This window comes from Plecotus auritus (assembly GCF_963455305.1).
Source record: "Plecotus auritus genome assembly, chromosome: 2".
Classification (NCBI taxonomy): Eukaryota; Metazoa; Chordata; class Mammalia; order Chiroptera; family Vespertilionidae; genus Plecotus; species Plecotus auritus.
In genome coordinates, this window is record NC_137771.1 from 208,421,074 (window position 1) to 208,445,376 (window position 24,303).

At 38.2% G+C, this 24,303-nt stretch overlaps 1 protein-coding gene across 2 annotated transcripts in view; it reads right to left on the reverse strand.

Annotated features, from left to right (window-relative positions):
• Positions 1–2,272: 2,272 nt before the first annotated feature.
• Positions 2,273–24,303, reverse strand: part of MME (membrane metalloendopeptidase) — a 101,255-nt gene continuing 79,224 nt past the window's right edge. The window contains exons 17-23 of one of the 2 annotated variants that reach the window (XM_080657832.1): positions 23,600–23,658; positions 17,340–17,459; positions 15,814–15,947; positions 15,639–15,704; positions 13,007–13,102; positions 12,580–12,656; positions 2,273–3,518 (exon numbers count right to left, since the gene is read on the reverse strand). In XM_080657832.1, the coding sequence (XP_080513958.1) occupies positions 3,419–3,518; positions 12,580–12,656; positions 13,007–13,102; positions 15,639–15,704; positions 15,814–15,947; positions 17,340–17,459; positions 23,600–23,658 (652 nt within the window). In that variant the 3' untranslated portion in view covers positions 2,273–3,418. The remainder of the gene's footprint in view (positions 3,519–12,579; positions 12,657–13,006; positions 13,103–15,638; positions 15,705–15,813; positions 15,948–17,339; positions 17,460–23,599; positions 23,659–24,303) is intronic. The other variant, XM_080657833.1, reaches the window with a different exon arrangement.

A 24,303-nucleotide genomic window follows, 5' to 3' on the forward strand; every position in this document is an offset into this window, starting at 1 on the left:
TATGGTATCTTTGGAAGAATGCGTTGGTAAAAACAAGAAAATATTGATAAAAAGCTCCATTTGGCCTTAAGTTTTCAAGACATACTGACTGTGGAGGTTGACACAGGGGTGTGGAAGGGTGTGGGGTTGGGGAGGCCAGAACAGGGCTGGCTAGGCAATGTTTCTTTTTAATTTTGTATTCTTGAGATTGGAACCTGGTAGAACTTTCTGATTTTCCAGAGTGGAGTCTTATTTCTAAATTATCTTCTACTTGGAGAACTTCATCTATGACAACAGGAATGATTGTGGCTTTTGGGAAAACTGTAAGAACAGCACAGACCCTAACTCCATAAAACTTTGATCCTTTACTTTGGACTATCTCTTGCTGAGAACTACTGAGAGAATAATCAAATCCTTTTTTTTTTTTCAGGTAGGTAAAGCAAAGGCCCAAGAAAACAGATCTAATGCCCATGGTCACCTTGTCATTAGTGGCAGAATAGGGCTAGAACAAGAAAATCTCCCGGGATAGCATTCTTTCCGCCTTGCACCTGGCATCCACACAGGCACTGCAGCACGGAGGCAGACTCCCTACCATTGGTTCTCCTGAGAGCTTTCTATCCTAGTCACTGACATAGGTCCCAACTGAGTGTCTCAGCTTTTAGACTCTCTTTGCCCAGGAGTCAGCCATGATGAAATTGGATTTATGTGTGAGATTACGGATGGGCCTTATCTGATGAACAACTCCAGATGATGGGGAGAGGCTGAGAGAAACCATCAGTCCCCATACAACTCGACAACAGTGCCACGTACAAGAACTGATGTCCTTGTTTGTGAGGGATGGGAAAGTATAGGTCTTCTGACTTTGGTCTGTACTTTAACCTCAGAAAATCTGGTATTTCTAGAGAAAGAAGAGGGAGGCACTGGAGAGGTTGTTGTTTTATTCCCCCAGACAATTTCCCTCAAATCCCTCCATATAGACAAAAGGCTTACGTTTTAAAGAGCTAGCAGTGGAGAGTCTAGTGTCTTATTTGTACTAGTCACTCTTCATTTTTCATTCTTCAGCTGCTCTAACAGGATAGAAATTAAATGACTCAAAGACAGTTGTTCTCTTCAGAGCTGGATGCTCCTATTGCTCTGACAACTAATATCATTTAAAAATGTTTTCAGTTTAAAAAAATATCCACATAAATATATTTTAAATTATCCATAATAATGGTGGTAGTGATAAAGAAGAAAAGGGTAAGAATATCCAGGGTTAGTTTGAAACTATATGTTCAATATTCATAGTAACTTTAGGGAGGACTTATGGAAATGAGTCCATTAAAATCTCTAGTAAAAAAAGATGGTGAGCCCGGCCTGCATGACTCAGTGGTTGAGCATCGACCTATGAACCAGGTCATGCTTCAATTCCCCGTCAGGGTACATGCCAGGCTTGTGGGCTCGATCCTGTGTGGTGTGTGCAGAAGACAATAGGTCAATGATTCTCATCATTGATGTCCCTCTCTCCCTTCCTCTCTGAAATCAATATATATATTTTTTAAAGATGGTGATATGTAAGCATGTTCATAATAGCCCCAACTGGAAACTTCTCAGGTGCATGGATGACTTGTAGTATAGTCACACACTAAAATATCATTCAGCAATGAGAATGAAGGATTCACAAACAAATATAAAAATATAAGTGAATCTCACAAATGTAATGCTGAATGAGAGAAGCCAGACACAAAAGAATACATGCTGATTGATTCTATTTACATAAGAGACAAAAACAGCAAAACTAATGTGTGACATTAGAAGCCAGGGCAGCAGCTGTCCTTGGAGGAGTGACGTGACGGTTGGGAGGAGGGGTTTCTTGGTGGCTGGTAATGTTCGGTTACTTACAGGGCTGTGTTCAGTTGGAGAAAGTTCATTGAGCTGCACACTGATGCTTTGTGAAATGTTTGTATATAAGTTATATTTCAATAACACTTCTCAAGAAGCAGGAAAAACCAATAAGCAGGAAAAACACGAAATTCTGTTTCATGTTTTGTTAGGAAAAATAAAGATTTTTGGAAGTGTACCTGTTTTGTAAAATGTTAATCAAGTAATGACATGAACTAAAGTCGTGAACAGGATAGGGAAAGAACGTAAAAGCGTCAAAAAAGATGGAGCTCCTATCAGAGACTAAACAGTCCCCTCCCAGAACTCTATGCAAGTTAGAAATTTAGAAGCAGGTCTGATGGAGACAGAGGTGCAGAGGCCCCTCTAGTCAAAAATGCACTTTCCAGAGCTAAATGGCGGCCACAACAACCATAGTGAGCAGTGGATTCACAATCTCAATTTATTATCAAAATATTTCCATCAGGTAACAAATCTGAAAGGATAAGGAGATGTGGAGCTACATAGATGCAGGTTTGCCCTTTCATTTCAGCCACCTAAGGGACAGGTTGAATTTGGAAAATCCTGCTTGTAAACCACAAGTCTTATATATCTTTAGACAACTGTCCAATGGCAATGTTTAAGCCAAAGTGTGTACTTAAAGCTTTTCATCAATATGATTGATAAGTTTAAAAAGTCTCAAATGTTCATCTGTACATCGCTTTACAGATCTTGTTTCATAACTATTTATCTTGGTCTGAAACTTCAATAGTCAATGATTACATATAATAACAATTACTTAAGTCATAAATGTAGTCAACAATTAAATATAAAAATTATTTATACATTGCTACAAATTTCTTAAAAAGACCAAGTTTTGAGGGAGAGAGAGAGAGAGAGAGAGAGAACAAGAAATTGCTTAGAAAATTGCAAGAAACCTCAAGAATATCATTATCAGTCAAAACAGGTACAACAAAACACAGTTTTAGACATTTCATTTTAGCCCTAAGTACTTAAAATAAAATGATCTCAGAATGCATAACTGATGACTGGAAAAGTTAGTTTGAAACTACGTTAAGTCCCAAAGCCCCAATATGTATAAGAATTCTTTGGAAGAGATTTGAAGGAGCATAAATGTTGCAAATATAAATACAAATAAGTACTTTGACAATGTTTTTTTCACTCCCAGCTCACTGATGTGTGTTAGGTGCCAATCGTATTTTTCAACTTTTTCTCTTCTTCCTTGGATTAGAAATCCTTCTCTAATAATGGTTAACACTCTTCAAGAGACAACATCACGCTGGCAGATCACATGAGAAACAGAAGTGAACGGTAATACTATATTTAGAGATTAAGCATTATTTACACAGTGAGAAGTGATTGATTTGATAGACAACAGACGCCTTCGTCTCTCCACCCTTTTCCAGAATAACCTAACTTCATTTTTGTTATGATGTTCTCATCTCTGTTAGGTATTCATGTGTAATAGCAGTGAGCTCCATGGCCCAGTCTCTTGGATAGAGCTACCCATTTCTGTGGCGTTGACGAGTCTAGCCGAGGGCTACACTGCTTCTTTTGAAGATCACCACACCCGGCATTTCTTTTCTGGATTCATATATGAATTCTTGAGGCAATGGAAGGCTTCTGCAAACTCAGGGGAGTTCTGCAAAGTCCCAATGATCCTGTGAAACAAATGGAAGTCACCATCAGCATTTGACACTCATGTCCATACCACGTGGGAGGGCTATAGCATTTATCTATTGGGCCAAGTGAGTAAATTTAGAATTTAGTTAAAAAAAAAGAAACTGGTAGAATGAGTCCATTCTTCTCATTAACAGAACTTTTAAATGGAGAGGTATTAAAGTATAGGAGTTAAGGGAACAGATGCTGAAGACAGACGGTATGGTTTGAATCCTGGTTATGAGTTATTTATTTAGCCTCTGTGCCTCAGTTTCCTTTTCTGTAAAATGCATATAATAATAGTACTTGGATCTTAAGGTTCTCACGGGGAATTAATTTATAAACATTCTATACACATTTGTAACATAAATGCATAATTCATATTTGGAATTGTAGTTAATATAAGGAGAGTTTGGTCAAAGAATAAAATCATGACTTTTCAGGATAATACCTTGAAAGGGCTCACATGGTAACTTAAATATAATAGACTTTAAACAGATATTAGTTGATTTAATAGGGAAGGCAACAATTATTATCTATTATTTCAAAAGAACTCCATAAATATCAGAAACTGGATGCAGCCTGAATAACTGGAAAGGGCTGGCAAAATGCCAAGCTCTTCTTATCTCTGATCCTGATGGACAAAACAACAGGGTCCACCCTTATCATTGGCACCAAGCAGCATCTGAGGGAAGAGACAGGTCAGTACAGTGATGCAGGGGTGATGTTTTCCCATCAACCCAGAAACCGCTCCTTCCCTTCTCTGCCCATGGAGACCATGGCCACACCCACCTTGGGTTGGAAGGAGGAGAGCAGACTGGAGTTGTGGTAAGGCTAGCAGCAAATGACCTGAGAGTACCTTCCAATCTACTGAGATCTCCACACACAGATGTATTAACATGTATAACAATGAGCACGTCTGCCCCCTCTAACCCACTCTCCACTTGGCACACAGAGTGATCTTTAAAATACAGATCAAATTCTATAATTCCTTTACTTAAAACCTTCCAGGGGTTGAAGGAAATTCAACCTCCTCACCATGGTCTCCAACATCCTGATGGCTCCAGCCTACCATCCCTGCCTCCTCGTGGTACATTTCCCTTCCTGTTCCTCATGGGGATGACACTGACCTACTTTCCATTCCTTACAATGGCCAAGCTCCTTCCCTCTCCAGGACTTGCTGCTCCTGCAGAGCCCACTTCCTGGAAAGTTCCTCCCCAGTGACTATATGGCTAACTCCTTCTAGGCCTTCCTGCCTCTGCTAACCACACCCGCTCAGAGGCTTTCTTCAAATACTGTTCCTTTTGGATCCCCCTCTCTGTGCTAGCCCTATCACAGAGCTTATCACAATTTACAGTTATCTGTTCTTTACTTCCTGACATACCCACTACACTGTAATCTCTGTGAGGGCAAAAGATTATGTCTCCCTTGCTCCTGCTTCACCCAAAAGCCTGGCACACTGCATGCATATGGCAGGACTCAGTACGCACTGGATGAATGAGCCTGTCGCCTGATCATGGCACTTACATGTGGGGGTAATAGGGTATTATGAAGAAAAACACTGCTTAGTATTTTTGTTGTCTGCTCGCTATTATAGACCAACTGGGATGGAAAGAAAGCATTTCCCTATCCCCATTCTAGGAAAGAAAGACCCATATCACATTTCTCAAAGTCTGACTTCCTAATGTGTCACTCATGACCCCATAAACTATCTCTCAATCCCCCAACACGACTCCCCTAGCCTTCGGGGAGGATGTAAACTTCAGGGAGGAATCCTCCTGGTATGGGGCTGGGGGTCGAGAAGGGATGGAAGCTAGAGCTGGGGAACTGACATCTATTAGTCCACTTGAGAGAGAGAAGGCTGGCCCATTGCCACGAGCCTGAGGAGGGGCCAGTAACGGGGGGTGGTATGAATGACAGGATATGCCTCCACTCTGAGCAGGGCCCTGATAGGATGGTGTGTGGCTGTCAGGTGACTTGAACATCAATAGTGGTGGCTTTTGTGACCCTTGCCAATGACCATTGGAAGGAGACAGAGCCACCTGACTTCAGATGGAGCCCCTCGGCCTGTAAGAGTGTCAGCTGTGAGCACAGCAGGGTGGAAGCTCTTCCCTACTTTCTCGGCTCATGTGATACCTTTGGATTCCTGTATAGCCCCAGAAAGGAGTACACTGAAAACTACTGAAATTAAATGTCTCACCTCCTGGCATACAGTGGGAGCTCAGAGCTTGAATTAATTTGATATGAAAGTAACAATAATAAAAGTGTGTCATTCCTTACATCTGAAAGTTCAGAACAAATTCACTTGATACATGGTCAAAAATGATTGTATATGAAGGAATGAAAGCATTTAGACATCAGGGATTTGTACAGGCCCTTAGTCTACGTTCTAGGCTCATGGAGAGAGCTTTGATTCCTTTACTGCAGGGGAGGGGAACCTTTTTTCTGCCAAGGGCCATTTGGATATTGGTAACATCATTTACGGGCCACACAAAATTATCAACTTAAAAATTAGCCTGCTATATTTGGTCAAATATTTAATTAACTCACCCCTAATGCCTTGGCAGGGCCAGACCAAATGATTTTGTGAGCTGTATTCAGTCCGAGGTCCAGATATTCCCCACCCTGGATTTTAATCCAATCCCCTTCCCACTTTAGGAAGCCCTATCCCTGGCTGGGGAACAGTCATCCTGGTGGCTGACTGCCCCACAAGCTTCTGGGTGAACTGACAAAGAAGCACCTGAGAGTCACTGACTGGAAGAGCAGCTCTTTTTTGTCTTTATTTTATTAAATATGTTTTCAGCCCTGGCCGCTTTGGCTAAGTGGTTAAAGTGTTGTCCCATGGACTGAAGGGTCATGGATTCCCCGGTCAAGAGCACGTATTTCGGTTGCAGGTTCAATACCCAGCCCTGGTCGGGGTTCAAGCAGGAGGCAACCAAGCGATGTGTGTGTCTCTCTCTCTCTCTCTCTCCCTCTCTGTCTCTCTCTCTCTCTTTCTCTTTCTTCCCTCCTCCCTTCCACTCTCTCTAAAAAAAATCAATGGAAAAAAAATCTTCATTCTTTGGGTGAGGATCAATATAAAAAATAAAATAAAAAATAAGTATTATTTTCAAAGAATTGTGTCTTAGATATTATTTTCAAGGGATTGTGTCTTAGATATAATCATATGGGACAAGTACTTGAGTCCAAACCTATGACTTCTTCTACATTTCCCTTAAAAGCATTAAGGAAATTAAAAAGGAAAGAACCACAATGCAAAACAGGAAGGTGTTCACAGAACATCACTAGCAACAACAGTCAACCCAACGCACACTCAGCTCTCAGCCTCCATTCCATCTCCTCTCTTTCTAGCCAAAGGCTTCACTTAGATAATTTGATTCTGAATAATTAGGTCAACAACATACCTCAGTTTCATTTACTTTCCTGGGATTCTAGTTACTGCTTGGTTGTTTATAACATCAAATCTTTGAGTAAATGACATAAGTACGCTATTTTAAAAAGTGGATACATTATTAATAAAAAATGAATCCCATCTCTAAGAGTGTGATCACATCAAATTAATATTGCATAGACTACTTACATAATTTCATGCTATAAGAAAACTATGGACTTTTTGTTTATAATAACAGAATATAATAAAGGCTTTTATTATTTCTCAAGTGATTTACTTGAAATGTTTACTTTATTACATAAACTATTTTATTATTCTGCTGCTGTTTATTCTCTTGGCAAATAATCACTTATATTAAAAACATCTACAGATGGGAGGATGGGGAGAGGCGGAATTGGAAGAAGGTGGTCAAAAGCTACAAGCAATTATAGATGTTAGCTGATCCTATTGTGGTAATCATTTCATAATATATGTAAATCAAGCAATCATGCTGTATGCCTTAAACTTATATAGTGATGTATATCACTATGTCCTAATAAAACTGGAAAGCATAAAAACAAAAATAACATCTAAGATATATGGAGTTGAACATCACTTGACCAAGAATGGACTTTGAATCTTACAACTTATCTGACTACTCCTGTCTGCAATTAACTGGATTTTTAAATTACTTAATGAGCTTTTTGCAATTAATTGGTCCACTGACAATTTTTTATTACTTCTTTTAAATGAATGACTTGGCTACAAGATTAACTAGCTTCATTCATGAATAAACTATCCAATCTTTGCCATTAACTAATGTTCATAATTCTTTTAAAGTTAGGGTCACATTGATCAGCATGTGTTCCACTATAAATTGATAAAGAAGTAAAGAGATTCTGAGGTAAGGGCTGAATATTTAATCATTACTAATGGGAATTCAACAAGGCTCAATGAAATCCACACCGATATTTACAAAATATTGGAAACCAATGCTATTATTTAAGATAGATGGAGAAAACCTCAGTATTTCAAAGAGTGTTTAGCTTAAGCATGCTAAATCATGGAATCATAAGGAACAAAATAGCCATGGTACTTTAAAATCCTATATAATAAAAGCCTAATATGCTAAGTGTCCAGTCATCCAGTCGTTCATTCAACAAATCAAAGCATAATATGCTAATGATATGCTAAGACAGCTCAACTGCTTGCTATGACGTGCACTGACCACCAGGGAGCAGATGCTATGACCAGTAAGTTAGCTTGCTGCTGGGGTCTGGCCAATTGGGACTGAGTGAGATGGGCTGGACACGCCCTGGAGCCCTCCTGCGGTCCCTCCCCGGCTGACCAACCTCCCACATCCCTCCCCGGCCCCGATCATACACTGGTGGGGTCTCTGGGCCTGGCCTGTGCCCTCTCACAATCCAGGATCCCTTGAGGGGTGTCAAAGAGCCAGTTTCAGCCAGATCCTACAGGCCAGGCCGAGGGACCCCACTGGTGCACAAATCCGTGCACTGGGCCTCTAGTGTCTGCATAAAACACTAGAAAGGATATTCTTTCAAAGGAATTAGTAAGAAAGTTGTGGAAAATATTTCTTGCTTTATTAGTTGGTTTTGTTCTCTGAAGTTTTTTTTTTCTGACTAGAAAAATAATATCAAGCAATCTAAGTATCTAAATTAGTACCATTACTATTTAGGTAGAATACAACACAGGTATCATTTGGTCTATTTTGACTTGCTTTGAAAATATTACCATATCTTCTATATTATGTAGGAATACTCCATCTAAATAACTTTATAAACACATTTACAGCTTATGTAGTAAATATTATCATAACAACCATTCCCTGAAGTGACTGAAAGAATTAAATTGTAAATTCTAGAATATCAAGGGGAAATGTTTTTGTTTTAAATACAAATAGTTTAGAAGCTCATTTAAAAGTACATAAGACTTTAGTTAGAAAGAATAGAACAAGTTTAGCTTAGACCTAACAAATGATTTTACAGATTCAGCTCTATATCAAGTATAATTCACCATTTGTTTTTCATACTGTGACTGTGTAAGCATAAGAGTACAAAACCTCCTATATTTCAAACATTTCTACATAAACCACTATACACAATCTTTCAATAGCAACTCCATGTCTCTTAGTTTTCAAGGTTCTTTAAAAATATGTTTTACTTTGTACAGCCAGGAAGCAGCCTGTTTCCAAAACTAAATGTAACCTCAACCTTTTGCCAAGGAAATCCCTTTACCTCCAGAGAAAATAATTTCCTTGACAAAAGGTTGGCATTCCATTTACCCTTTAAAAAACAACAACACATACTTCTCTTATTATGAATGAAAAATAGTCACAGAGACATCTTTTGGGTCAGAAAAAAGAAAATGAAAGTTGCAAATAATTTTACATATTTATACTAAATATTTATTTTTACAAATATAAAATTCTACAGCTAATTATATTAAAACTATTTTCAGTTCATAATTGGTGGTAGAAAAGTTACATATTTACCTACATGTCACTTAACCAGCAATCAGTGATTAACATGTTGAGCTATCCAGACATAAGAAATGAACAACAGAAAGTACTTGACTGTCAGGAAACGTGGAATGTTGCGAAGTCCATATGCTTTATTCACAGGAATTCTTATTCTGCTCATACCTTTCTTATTTAAAACCAATCCTAGTACCAGTTTTCAAACACAAATATGAAGTAGGCACTTCAGAAACATTAACATTAATCCTCCTGGAAACTCTCATAATTTAATCCTCATTTTATACATCAAGAAATTGAGACCCAGAGGTTAAGTAACAGTTTGTAAATGGCAGAGACATGGTTGGAATTTAAGTGTTTCTTACTTCAAAGCATACGTACACTTTTTAGCACACAAGCTAAAGGATGTTTTCGGAGCTAATCAGAATGGAGGAATGGGACCGTCAAAAGCAGGCAATGGAGTAACAGGAAAGAGAATTAGGGAAGAAACAAACAGAAAAACACTAGTAAAGAGCCAAAATGAGAATTCCAAAAGCATCACCATTAGTGGCTTTCGTGTAGGAATAAATAGCTCCCCACACGCTAGCCTTGGAGGACGTCACTGAACTAATAAACAGTGAAACCATAACTATTAGTCATAACAATAGTCTGTGTCATCAAGAAAAAATACACACAGTTTTGTTCAGGATACTGTGTTAATAAGGCAGGAAGATAGAAAATATATTTTAAACAGAGAAGTTTTTAGCCCAGTGGTTAAGATAAAAATGTTAATACTCAAGAGACAAAATTGAGCTATCAAATTATTAATTTGCAGTCCCCTTTCTCCAAGGACCCCAGATGTACCAGGTATTACAATAATGTTACTTAAATTTACTTAGGTTTTTATGGATATACTAGAGGCCCAGTGCACGGATTCATGCACCAGTGGGGTCCCTCGGCCTGGCCTGCGGGGATCAGGCCGAAACTGGCTGACATCCCCTGAGGGGTCCTGAATTGCGAGAGGGCACAAGCCAGGCCGAGAGACCCCACCGGTGCATGATCGGGGCTGGGGAGGGACCATGGGAGGGGGTTGGGGAGGGACCATGGGAGGGCTCCAGGGTGTGTCTGGCCCACCTTGTCCAGTCCCGATTGGCCAGACCCCAGCTGCAAGCTAACCTACCGGTTGGAGCGTCTGCCCCTGGTGGTCAGTGCACGTCATAGCTACTGGTCACACAGTCGCTCAGGCTTTTATATATATAGACTAGAGGCTCGGGCATGAATTTGTGCACCAGTGGGGTCCCTCAGCCTGGCCTGTGGGATAGGGCTGAAACTGGCTCTCCAACATCCCCCGAGGGATCCAGGATTGTGAGATGGCACAGGCCAGGCTGAGGGACCCCACTGGTGTGCGATTTGGGCTGGGGAGAGACGTGGGAGGTTGGCCAGCTGGGGAGGGACCACGGGAGGGCTCCAGGGCATGTCCAGCCTGTCACACTCAGACCTGATCGGCTGGACCCCAACAGCAAGCTAACCTACTGGTTAGGGCATCTGCCCCCTGGTGGTCAGTGCACATCATAGCGAGTGGTTGAGCGGCCTTAACATATCATTAGCATATTATGCTTTGATTGGTTGAATGGCTGACTGGTTGACCGGACACTTAGCATATTAGGCTTTTATTATATAGGATGCTTTAGATCATGGGGATATGTGTGGCAGAACTTCGAAATTCGATTGTTATGGTGGTTAGTAGTTTGCGTGAGCTTATAACTGCTCTCTGTTATCCTCAGAGAGCAATTATAAGATTCTTACATCTTAACTTCCAAAGACTTCAGAAGAAAAAAGACAACTTTTAAAAATTCAAACTAAAAGTCACTTGGATAAAACATAATGTCAGCCCTAACTGGTTTGGCTCAGTGGATAGAGCATCGGCCTGCGGACTGAAAGGTCCCAGGTTCGATTCCAGTCAAGGGCATGTACCTTGGTTGCGTGCACATCCCCAGTGGGAGGTGTGCAGGAGGCAGCTGATCGATGTTTCTAACTCTCTATCCCTCTCCCTTCCTCTCCGTAAAAAATCAATAAAATATATTAAAAAAAAACAAAAACAAAACATAATGTCAGTTGATCCAGTGACTTTTGTTGCTGGTTACCTGAAAAGCAGTTAATTTGTATATTTTAGCAAGACTAAATTTAGCTTGGATTATACACAAAATGAACATACAATAAACAGTTGTTGAGTGAATGAATTTTGAAAGAAATGTTAAGGCAAATATAAATGATGCTGCTGCTGCTGCTGCTAATGATCATACTAGAACAACATGCGTTTTTAAATGTGGTATTTTATTGTTTCATATTTGAATGTGGTCTTTCCCTAGGAGTGAATGATATGGGCACTATGTTCATGTTTATTTAGGAAGCGCTTTTAAAATTCAGCCCATTAGTCCTCTTTTGTTTTCAGACTCTGTTTTCCAATCACCTTACAAAACTTTAAATTTATTTTTCAGATAGTCTTGCCTGAGAAAAGTTGTTGCTGATCAGAAGGGTTGAAGTCCCTGGGGAAGGGATAGCATTAGGAATTTAGTCCTAAAACAGCTAGATAGGGATCTAGGCTTTAACATTCAAATGCTGGTTAGAGTGATTCTCTTCCAATCCAATGTTCTCATAGATTTTCTGATTTGAGAAGGGCTTTAGATATCTTCTAACTCATTCGTCCACCATGCAGAGCATTTTAATCCATCATCCTTGACAGGTTGTTCTCAGACCTCTGCTTGAAGGTACTCTCTCCTGGAGCTTTGGAGATAACTTTATTCCATGACATACAAGCTCTAATTACTGGAAAGTTTCCCTTTATGCTGAATGGAAATCTTTCTTTGGCATAGCTACTCATGGGTCCTAGGCCTAAACCTTTCACAGCCTTTTAGAAATGTCTTGTGCTACCTTTAAATAGAGCCACTGTTCTGAGGTGACATCTTTATTGGAATCCATCAAGCACTGAACCTAGGTCACATATATTCTGAGGATAAGAGCAGTGAAGGCTATGCTTGTGTAAACATGACATTTACCTGATCTGCTCTGTTGATCCTATCTGTAAACCTCAAAAGAGAAGATAACAACAACACTACATTTCCAAATTTTATAGATTCAGAGTTAGAAAAGGCCAATTTCCAAACTCAGAACTAATGGAGCCAATATTAGAGCACCTTGGCTGCTGTTCAAACCCATGTACCTGAAATTGCCTGGACTGTGGACATCTGTTTTAATGGAGTTGACTGCATACTCTGGCCTGTAGGTCCCACACCACACCTAGGATAGGAATAGAAAAAGGAAATTTTGTGCTTAGGTTTAATCAAGGATACTACTTACTTGTTTGGGCAGGCTGAGAAAAAAGCAAACTTCCTACTGCAAAAATTAAATTGGAATTCTGCATTCCTCAACCATTTACTCTTTAAAATACTGTTCAGTGATAGGCATCCAGGAACATAATTATCATTAATATAATCTGACAGTCTGTTATACACAACAAAATTTAGTCAAGTCAAATGATCTGCCACAATTGATTAAATCAAGAAAACTCAGCATGCATTATCTAACTTACTATAAAATTATAACTCAAAATGATTTTCCTATCTATCAATCAAGAAAAGGTAGCATACCTGAGCAAAGTTCAAAAAGAAGAGTTGTTTGTGATTTAGGTCAAGTCCAGGAAGTAATTTTTCTTCACCATTCTTTTTAACATACTTTTGATAGGCCTAGGCAGTTAGTGAAACAGAAATATGATGTTTATCATTTACAAATTTATATGTAAATCTATGCAAAAGACCATGTAACAAGTACTTAACTTTTTATATCAGAATCATCATAATATACTTAGATATGGCAACCTACAACTATTTCATGGATTAGAAAGAAAACTAGAATTCATTTCCAAATGCTTTGAAAAGAACAGGATAATGATTAACAAATGAGAAGAGTCCAGCACACGTTAAATGATCAACAAATGTCAGTTATCAATGGATGACTTAAATAAGCAATGAAAAGCTTATGTAAATGTTGTTCTACTGGTAGATGAATAAGTCCAGCTAGTTGGAAGAATGGATTGCCAAGAGAGTCTGTGATTGCTATATTTAGCTTAGTTACTACTCTTAGCAAAATATACTCATAGCAGACTTTGTTTGGGTGATTCTTGCCAAAAGTCAAGGGATTCTCTTAAGATCCATTAGAGTCCTAATATCCTATGACTCTAAAAATAAGAATGAGCAATTATTTTGGCTCCTTGAAGACAGGACAAAACAAAGTGAACTTTGGTTACATTAGGAAAAAGGAATTTAGGTTATTTGAATGTCAAAAAGTGATCTCAAGTCAAGAGGATTTATGGACACTATTGAAAAATGTAGTGTTCTTCTACTTAAATATACTTTAAGAAAGGAATTGACAACTAAATTTTTGAGATGAGTCATTTCCAATTTATTACAAAGGAAAGTGACCAATTAGATAAGCAGAAGATATATTTCACTTCTTTCTACTTGCCAGTATCACAGATTTATTGAATCACTACTAAGTAAAAATGCTGGGTAAATGGGGGATACTTGAGACTGCTCTTTCTTAGCGAGTTCACAATCTAGTAGAGGACAGAGCATTAGATATTATAATTTTGTACATAATAAAATATTTGCACAACATTTTTTTTGCTACATTATAATTCTGTACTTATTCTAGATGAGCATCTCCATGGAAGTACCATCAACCCAGACTCTGACTGGATTTTTAAATCAGTGATTCTTAATCTGGCAGTATATAAGAATAACTATAGGAGTATTAAGAGGACCGATGTCTTCCTCTTCCAGGCAAGATGGAGCGACAGGGACTGGTTAAACAACACTCCCACTGAAACAACCAAATGATTGGCAAAACATATGAAACAATGGCTTGCATTACACTGGACACTGGGAAAGGGGGGAGTAATCTCTCTGAGATGGTGAACCAATAGATGAGCCCTATGATTGCCCCAGCTTATTGCCTTCAGTGTTTCCAGGCTACAACATAGAGAAAGGAAAACCCATCAGAGTCCAAGGGACTCCTAGAATTGAGGACAAAATATTCAGGGATACCAAGGACAGGGCACTGAAGAAGAGAAAACTGCATGGATGGAGGATCTGAAGCGATGAGATGGCCCTCTCGAACATTCACCTGAGTATGTGGGTATGCATGTGAGCAAACTACCCAATGCTAGTGAGGAACCATGGTCAAGTATTAGAGATAAAAACGTCTGGTATGCACACCTAACAAAAATGAAAGACCTCAAGATTCACACAGTAGGGTCTTGCCTCAGCAGCGGAGAATAATCATCTTTAGACGGAGCACTTCCTTAGTCCCACTTAAGACTTAAGTTATAGAAGCAAGATCCAACAGGACCACAAGACCATTTCTGAGGAATTTAACTGTGTCTTAGAATAAAGCTAAAAAATATAGAAAAGCAAAACTATTCAGGTCTCAACAATGTAAAAAGCCCAATGTCTGGCATCCAGCAAAAGAAAAACTACCAAGCATTCAAAGCAGCAGCCATTTACCATCTCTCAGGACTTGACGGGGATTCATTTTTAGGAAGCTTTGCCGTCAGTGTAATCTCCCAAGTCTCACACTCTGGTAATCCGTCCATGTTCACTGCCAAGTCACAGGCCCCACTGTCCTCTCTCCCACATAGTTCTGGTGCTTCCTCTTCTTTCCTGATCCAACTACTGAGCCTCTCCTCCTCTTCTTTAACCCACAGGTCATTTGTCAACGAACTGGCCATAATAGTTTGGATGACTAAAAGGCCACATGCTGAAACCGTATCACTTAGTCCTTCACTGTATCATTGTAAATGAACTGTGGCTTATGCTGATTATAGTTCCTCAACATTTCTTCACCTGTTGTGAAACTGAAGGCCCTGTTTGGTACATTGATCAATGATTCCGAAATAATTCTTTTTATGGGGCCTCTTTTGTCATAAATTTATTTCAGAGATTATTTCTTAGAGAAAGGTTGCCTCCTCCGTGGACTTGCCTATCTCCTTATTTCTGTTGATATAATGCTTCATGTTTCTTCTCAGCTTCGTGTGTTCAGCTCAGTCCCAACTAACTGCATTGCCCCTGCTGGTTACCATCCCCTTTCTTCTTATATTTTCCATTTTAATCTTTTGTTGCTTACATTGTGTCTTTTGCAAAAGGCTTTCAATGAGTGAATGAATGAATGAATATGATAAATATACACTCCAACCACTAAAATGGGAAAAATGTTATTACTCACTCTGTATGCTTGGCCAATACCTCCATTATCAGCAATGTTTTCTCCCAGAGTATTAATTCCATTGATCTGTTAAAAAAAAAAGACCCTTAACTATATTCTGATTGTTAAAAAGCATCAGTAATGCACTTAAGATTGGATATATCTGAAACTTTTCAAGAGAATGCTGATGACATACATGCTGTCCACCTGCTAGGTCCCAGGAGAAGTTTCCGTACTGGTACACCATGCATTCGGATTGGTCTTTGAAATTATTTGCAGACTGTTGTGTCCACCAGTCAACAAGGTCTCCATCCTTGTTAAAATTTCTGCCTAGAATATATTGATTCAAGTACAATGAGAACTCATTACATCAAATATTACAATAAGGTATTTTTAATTCAAAGTGCCAGAACTGAAATACCACTGTGTGAAAGGACATTAAATTGAACACATAATGAGAGGAACTGTTATTTTTTCTCATTCAGAGTTGATGACATCTGGACTGCCAGGATTTTGTTTGCTGATGTGCCTTACTATTAATTCAGATAGTTCACCGACCTGGCTCTTAAGATTTCAGCTGAGGCCACCAGATAAGCATTCCTGAAATAATGCTTTATATCCGTTAAATGGTTTCTACAGAAACCATGTCTGTTTCATTTGGTATTTTGAGATTTTTAAAAGGTCAATATTTTCTTTCTGGCATTCATTTCATACCTCAAACTCTCGTGACATATGGTGTACTCAGTTTCCCTCTACTTCAAGCACAAAGAAAAAGTCACCTTTCCTCCTGGAGCTTTCCTGCTAACCCTAAATACATCGATCTTTTCCTTTTTTGAGATATATTTATCGATGTCATTTGATTTGACACTGAGTTTTGTCATCTTTTTAATAGTTATCCATGATGTAGTGAGTATGAAAAGGGCTATGAAGACAAACTATCTGAACTCACATCCTTGTTCCACCAATTTCTAGCTTTGTGACTTTAAGTGAGCCTTTTATGTGTCTCTATTTTTCCCCATTAATAAATGGAAATAGTATTAGTTTCTACCTGTGAAGACTACCGTATAGTTCATTGAGTTAACAGACACTTAGTAAGTCCTTTTCAAAGTTGTGCCCTTCACATCTCCGTTTCTTCCCCTGCATCTCTGAAGGTCTAGTTAAGGTATAATTATTTTCTCTTTATTGCTCTCTTTCTATTTTCTTTCTCCTTGCAAACCAGTATTTGTCAGAGCTTCAACTATCACCTCTTTACATATCTCCTGACTTTACTACTTTCTTTCTCGGTTTCACTGAAACTCTAAATCTATTTTGCCAATCAAAACACCATTTTGCATTATGTAAATATTTAAGTGCCCACTGTTTGCAAGGCCTAAACTAGGTAGTACGTTAAGATGAAAAAGAAAAAGAAGTCACACACCACAAGCGGTTTAAGACTCTTATGGCTTTTGGGCACCTTAACGTTTAATTCTTTATATCTTATTTTAAGACGTGGACCTTGCCTTTTCTCAGTGTGAATATTTGCTTTATTCCATCAGGGCTTACCTCACTACTAGAAATTTCTGATCTTCTTAAGCAACAATTTAAAAGGAACACTAAAAGTGTAGTGATTATTAAGCCAGTGATACATGGATGAATGTTATTTTTGTATTGCTAAATTATAATAGCTCCTAATCAGGTTTCTAAGACTATATCTCTGTCAAAGGAATGTCAAGTGCACTTTACCACTGTCATCGAAGCCATGGGTAATTTCATGTCCTATGACCATGCCGATACCCCCGTAGTTCAATGACTTAGACTGCTGGGCGCTGAAGAAGGGGGGCTGCAGGATACCAGCTGGGAAGACTACAAGGAAAGAAGATGGTTAAGGATTACTTGTGGCTTTATTTTGGGATGACAGGCCAAGAATTGGCTTCTTGCCTGCTAAACTGTTTTCTAGTATGGCATGTTTCATTTAATTACATACAAAAATATTTTGTGGTAGAAACACATGCAAGTCTTTTATTATTGATGCTAACAAAGAGTTCATCCCAGAGTAACACCATTAATCTGTGATTTAGAACCATAATTTACTTGACAGTCTCTAGTAAGATTGTTTTCCGCCAAAAGGAGTTTAGAGCAAGGGGAAATTATCATCTTCAATCAGAAGGTCTTTTCCCCACTGTACATATTTAGGGGAAATAGTTACTTGATATTACAGGTATTACTTTTAATGTTATCTCTAACATTTTATCCATCTTTAATAGCTTACTAAATAAATAGAGCCACTCAATGGAAGGTATTTCATACCTGTATTTTACTTTCATCAAGAAATCTATGACTGTATATTTCCTTATTTATAATTGTTGTTCTTTTTCTTTATGAGCCCACCTCCTACCCCCAACAACTCAACTATTAGCCCTTGGAGAGCAGAGATTTGTGTTTGTTTTTGAGTTGAGTTTTTTTCAGTTCACTATCTCCAGCACTTAAAACAAGAATAGTGCCTGGAAAATTCTAGATGCTTAGAAAAGGTGTTGAACAAATTAATAACCATCTATATATATAAAAGCCTAAGCGACCATTATGACCGGTCAACTGATCACTGTGATGTGCAATGACCACCAGGGGGCAAATACTTAACGCAGGAGCCAACCTCCTGTGGCCGGCCAACCTCCCACAGCCAACCTCCTGTGGTCGGCCAACCTCCTGCGGTCCCTCCCCCCTAGACGGCTCTGATGGCCCCCGATCAGGACTGGGTGGGATTGGGCAAGATGGCCCTGACTGGCTTGTATCGCTGGGCAGGCCGAGAGACCCCACCCATGCACGAATTCATGCAGCAGGCCTCTAGTGATAAATAAATGAATAAATAAATTTACTACGGTGTCCTAAAGACTTTAGTAAATAACAATTTTTATAGGTCTACTCTGACATCTACATTAACTTGTTAACTTTCTACACTTAGATGTCTTATTGTTTAAATTTCATGTGTCAAACATCAAACGCCTCATTTTCCCCTGTAAGCCATCACTCTTTTGACTTTAGTATTTCTATTCATGGCATTTGAAGGGTCTAATTCACCCAAAGTGAACATTTTCTACTTATCTCAGATGCCTCCTTTCTTTAATAAAGTCTTACACAATCTACTTAGTAAAAGAATGGATCATTAAAAAAAAAAAAAAAAAAAAAAAGAATGGATCATGCAGCCCAGCTGGGTGTGGCTCAGCAGATGATCAACAACCCAGGAACCAAGTGGTCACTGGTTCGATTCCCAGTTAGGGCATATGTCCAGGTTGCTGGCTCGATCCCCAGTAGGGGGCGTGCAGGAGGCAGCCAATCGATGATTCTCTCTCATTGATGTTTCTATCTCTTTCTTTCCCTTCCTCTCTGAAATCAATAAAAAAAAAAAAAGAAAAGAATGGATCATCCACCTCCCTTCTAGAAGCGGCTCTTCTGTTTTTCTCCTCCCATCAGCCTTACCCACACCATCCTCGTTCACACTCTCATTCCTTGCCTTAGAATTAATTTCCTAATTGCTCTTACCACTTCCTGTCTCACCCACCCATAATGTATCCTAAATCTAATCTATCCTGCAGCAGATTGAAGTGCAACTTGACTCATTACCACTTCCTTGCTAAAAAACCTTGGACGGCTTACAGCTCTCTAAGGAAACGCCAACGCTTTTGCCTGATCTGGCTCCACAGCTCTCTCCTACTTGCCCACCTCCCTCATGCAACTCCCTTTGGTTCACAGTGCTCATAATTTAGTAACTTTATTTTTCATGTTTGAAAACTCTAGTATCCACTGAATAACTGAAACATTATGTTCTGGAACAAAAAATATTAGTATAATATCTATTTGCTTGCAAAGCCCCGGGCCATCACCATGTGGGATATCAGGAGCACATAAGAAGTGCCCCTGACCTTAAAAAATTTAATATCTAGTCAACATCGAGTAGCAAATATTAGGGTGAATATAACATAGGTTTGCATGTGTTTCAGGGGTAAATATTAGATATTTACAGAGACTTTTAAAATACACTGGGCAATCTGTGCTCCCCAGACATCTAAAAAAATCTGTAAAGTTGCTATAGCATCAAAATGACCAAGTAACAACAAAAATACTTTTGTCCTTGGTGAATTTTGATGAAAGTTATACCTCATATGTGGCTGTCTGAGCTATCAACAGTGCCAAGAAATAACTTTTAGCTTAAAGTATAAAAATTACGTGCAGTACTTTATTAACTTAAAGTGAACATTATCTCCCACACTATGTACTCTGATTAAAATCCACCCATTATATAAATGCTCTTATGAAACGTGCTAGCAAGACTAAACGTTATCTGTAAAGATCCTGCTGCTTTAATTATACCCTAATATGCCATTCTTCAGGCGAGTGATAAGATTTTTATGGCTCATATTAAATACTAGTCTTCAAGTTCAGCTTTGCAAATGATGACTTCTCCTTTTTCTCTGTCAGCTAAACCTCTATGATGAGGCCTTTTGCCATTAGCCTTATCACTCTTACTAGGAGACTTCACAACTCTTCATAATAACCAACTGCTTAGTTGTGCATATTTTATGGATGTCAACAAGCTAGTTAATTAAATAAGTCATTAGTCCATGAAATAAAAGACTAGGCTTCTCCCTGCTCCTTCCCCCTCACTTCCCTGGTTCGTGTTTTTAAGTCTGCAAACAATTCAATTTTAGAATTTTTGATATAAAGCTCAAGATTGCAATTAGGTAAAATCAATTTTTGGTATAAAAATTAAATTCTTTTTATATTAAATATTTGGAAATATTTACTCTTAATTTTCAAGTCTGAAAATAAAACTCCTAAGAATGAATGAGACAACTTTAGAATACTTTCTTATCTCAAGATAGTTGTAGACCACCCAGGCTGGATAAACTAAATATAAATAATCTACAGATTTCCTAAAGTTTAAAAAAATTTTTGATTATTAATGAAAAAGGAGAATACAGCAGAAGAAGTATTCCCTTCTGACATGATCATTTCCTTGGATAAGATTTTAAGGTTTAATAAGATGACTGAATAGTGCCTAGAACTTACAGGGAAATATTTGACAGCAGGAAAGGTTTCCAGAGCTCCATGGAGCAAATATGCAAGAAATAGAAACCAGTGAGTGAATTAAATACTTTCAATGTACTTTGCTGCTATGGAAGATGACTATTTTTTAGTTGATGTGAATTGATGGGGTGCATAAAAATTGGAATGTGGCCTACATGTATGAGTTATGACAAAAGGTGGCAACTGAATTAAAAAGGAGAAATTATTACTATGAATAACTCCCTGTATGATAATAAAACATGTTATTTTTTTTACCATAACATAACAAAACCAATCCCATGAGATATTGTATGCAATTTAATTGGGGTATTTGTGTGAAAGTGGAAGGGTCATCTATGACACACATGTTATTTTATACCAATTCTAATTCTATAATGCACCTGATACCAAATCCATGAAGACAATGTTGCAAACATTATATATTTGTGTATGTACACATACACACACACACACACACACACACACACACACACTTGCTTTTATCAAGAAGTAAAAGGGAGATCAGGACCTTCAATTATTTTTAGTTAAGACAATCCCCACTTTGAAGATTTCAATGAATTGTCAAAAGAGAAAACGTTTCATATCAAAGATTTCTCCTCTCAAATGACACTTTCCCTTTCTCTGAACTGCTATTATTAGCAGATAAGCGTATGAAAAGAAGTTAGCAATTTTTTTAAACTTGGTATTTCCTTCAGATGAATTTAAGAATCTTAAAAAATATCTTTCTTATATATTAAGATTGGGTATTGCAGCCAATTTTTGGTCATTCAGAGGTTAATGGTCTACTTTGTGAAACGTTAGGCCACTTTTGCCCTCTTTTTCTTTTAGCTGTGTGCTTGTTTGGTTTGAGGGCATTAAATACAAAATGGGAACATTCCCAAGTCTTCTCTGATAAGAGAATCGCTGATGTGGACCAATTTTGAGCCAGCTCCAGAAATATGGGGTAACTCAGAGCCAAATAAGGATCTGTCTGGGCATGATCTATGTGGACCTGCTCTAGAGGAGAGCTGCAGACCAGCGAGGTCTTATGGAGGGTCTGACTGGCTCTTCTCATTGGCATGACTCAGCACTATGTCTGAGAGGATCCAGGGCCCTTCCTGAGTTGGATTACAATGAAGTTATATCTCTTAGTCTGCCCTAACGCAGAATCAAAATCCAGGCTGCCTTACTTTGCCTTGGGATTCCATTCAAGGTTATTTATCCCATTTAAGTCCAAGTCTAGAATGAACTAGATGTTACACTGACAGAATTACTGAGCATCAAAGAGAGGTCTTCATGCCCGTCCGGTGTGGCTCGGTGGCTGAGCATTGGCCTATGAACCGGGAGGTCACAGTTCATTCCCATTCAGGGCACATGCCCAGGCTGTGGGCTCCATCCCCAGAGTGAGGTGTGCAGGAGGCAGCCGATCAATGATTCTATCTCATCGTTGATGTTTCTATCTTTCTCTCTCTCTCCTTTCCTCTCTGAAATCAATTAAAAAAATATATTTTTAAAAAAGGGATCTTCAAAGTAAAGACTCTTTAGCAATAAAAGCACTTCTAAGAAAAGGTTTCAGTGGTTTCGAGGACCACATTACAAAGGATAGACAGGTTCCGAGTTGATCATTAAATGGGCTCTGGTCTGAGTTTCGGTAATCATTCCACTGGCTGGGATGTGTATGAGCCTAGAAAAGACTTTGAGCTAATTGATTTTAACCTGGAGCACATGCCTTACTTATTACCTACATGTTATATAAAGACAAACTTTCCTGATTATAAATCATTTGCATGTCACATACCAAAATAAATTCCAGCTGGGTTAAAGATTAACTCAAAAAATAAAAACCATAACAATACAAAAGAAAATGTTGATAACTTCTTAATTTCACTCTAAGTTTAAAAGCAATGAGGAAAGGTATAATCAAACTTTATAATAAAATAAGGTGTCCAATTTCTTTGAAAGTTTACTTTTTAACCAATGGTAAAAATCTTACAGGATCTTTCATCATTTCTAATCTAATCAGTAACAGAATTCAAGAAAAATGATGCCTAGGGCAGACTCTAGTTTAGGATAATGCTGGAGTTGTCTCTCTCTTGGTTCTTGACCACACTCAGAACCCTGGACAGAGTACACCTGCAGATGCTGGCTGTACTGTTTAGAAGACCCCTGCAACTATTGAATTAGTTGGGTGCCTTTCTACACACTAGAAACACTTAGGGAAAAATGAACCCATTTATGGGATACCAATGAGAAAGCTTAGAGATGTCAAGGCCTTCCCAGGAAGAGAAAAAAAATGTATCTTTGTTATATTAAGTCATTTAATTATTCAATATGTCCTTTTACTTGTTTATTAATTTCTATGCACATTTTTGCCACATTACTATTAGTGTGAAATATTTTTCTCTTTAGTCAAAAGTGGGTAAGTATAATTTCATATGGGTCAGCTGAATATAATTCACTTTTCAACTCTTTTTTTTTTTCTTGAGCCCCATGGAGTCTTCTAGAAAAAAAAGATGATACGGAACAGGACCATTTCCACCAAAGCCAGAACACAGAATTGCCAGGAAAATGAAATCTCTTAAAATGTTGTTCTTGGACCCTTGAACCACTTTAAGATGCTGACACTTAGGAAGTCTTTAAGTCAATCTAACTTTATAGAGACATAAGGTGCTTTAAAAAATAAAAGTACTTAGAAATAAACCATTTACTAAAAATGAGAGTACTGCTTTAAAAACTACTTAATATGATATGTCTTGATTTAAAATTTGCAATTATCATGAAAAGAGATACATAAATAAATTTACTTTCAGAGTATATTCAATAAATCAGTAACTCAGCCTCAGCTATGCTTTTATGGGTAGTATGACAAATTGGTCATGCACTTCACTACAGGTTGAAAACAATAAAGGCATAATAAAGCATTATTTAGGAATAGATCTTACCTATCTGATTTCTGCCTGAAGAATAAAATGCATTGACTACAGCTGGTCCGCTTATCCACCTATGGAAAACATGATGAGACATTATAAATGACACTGCATTGTCTGATTCAATCTGCTCAACACAATAAAAGGATTGTTACTATTCCCAGATGAATGTTCACTTTCTGCTTGAAATATGATCAACAAATTAAAATTAGCTCACTAGGTGAGAAAGCTCATTTGAAAGTATTTCTACTTGAAAAATCACAATATATCCAGGTCTGCAATCTGTTATTTCATTTGCATGAAATGTATCTCTTCAGAAATTGCAATGGATTAAAGTTATATTGAAATGCATTTAACTGTATGTTCCTGATACCAGGTAACTATGGCCAACAATTTTGGAGCAGTTGACAGTACATGAAGAGGTAAGGTGCCTCCGATTATTGCTGTTTAAAATTATTTTTTAAAAAGAGACATTCCAGTTAACTGAGCAAAGGTTTATTTTTGTATGAGGACTGTAAAATGAAATCCAGGTGGCTCTTAAATAGATTTGTCTATCTGTGTATAGCATGACTTAGGCTCTGAGAGAATCTACAGCTCTTATAAAACACATCTCAATTCAGACGACTCTAGTTTAGTTGATGAAGGGGGTGGGGTGACTGGATAAAGAAGGTGAAGGAAATAGCTAATGAATATATATGCATACCCTATGGACACGGACA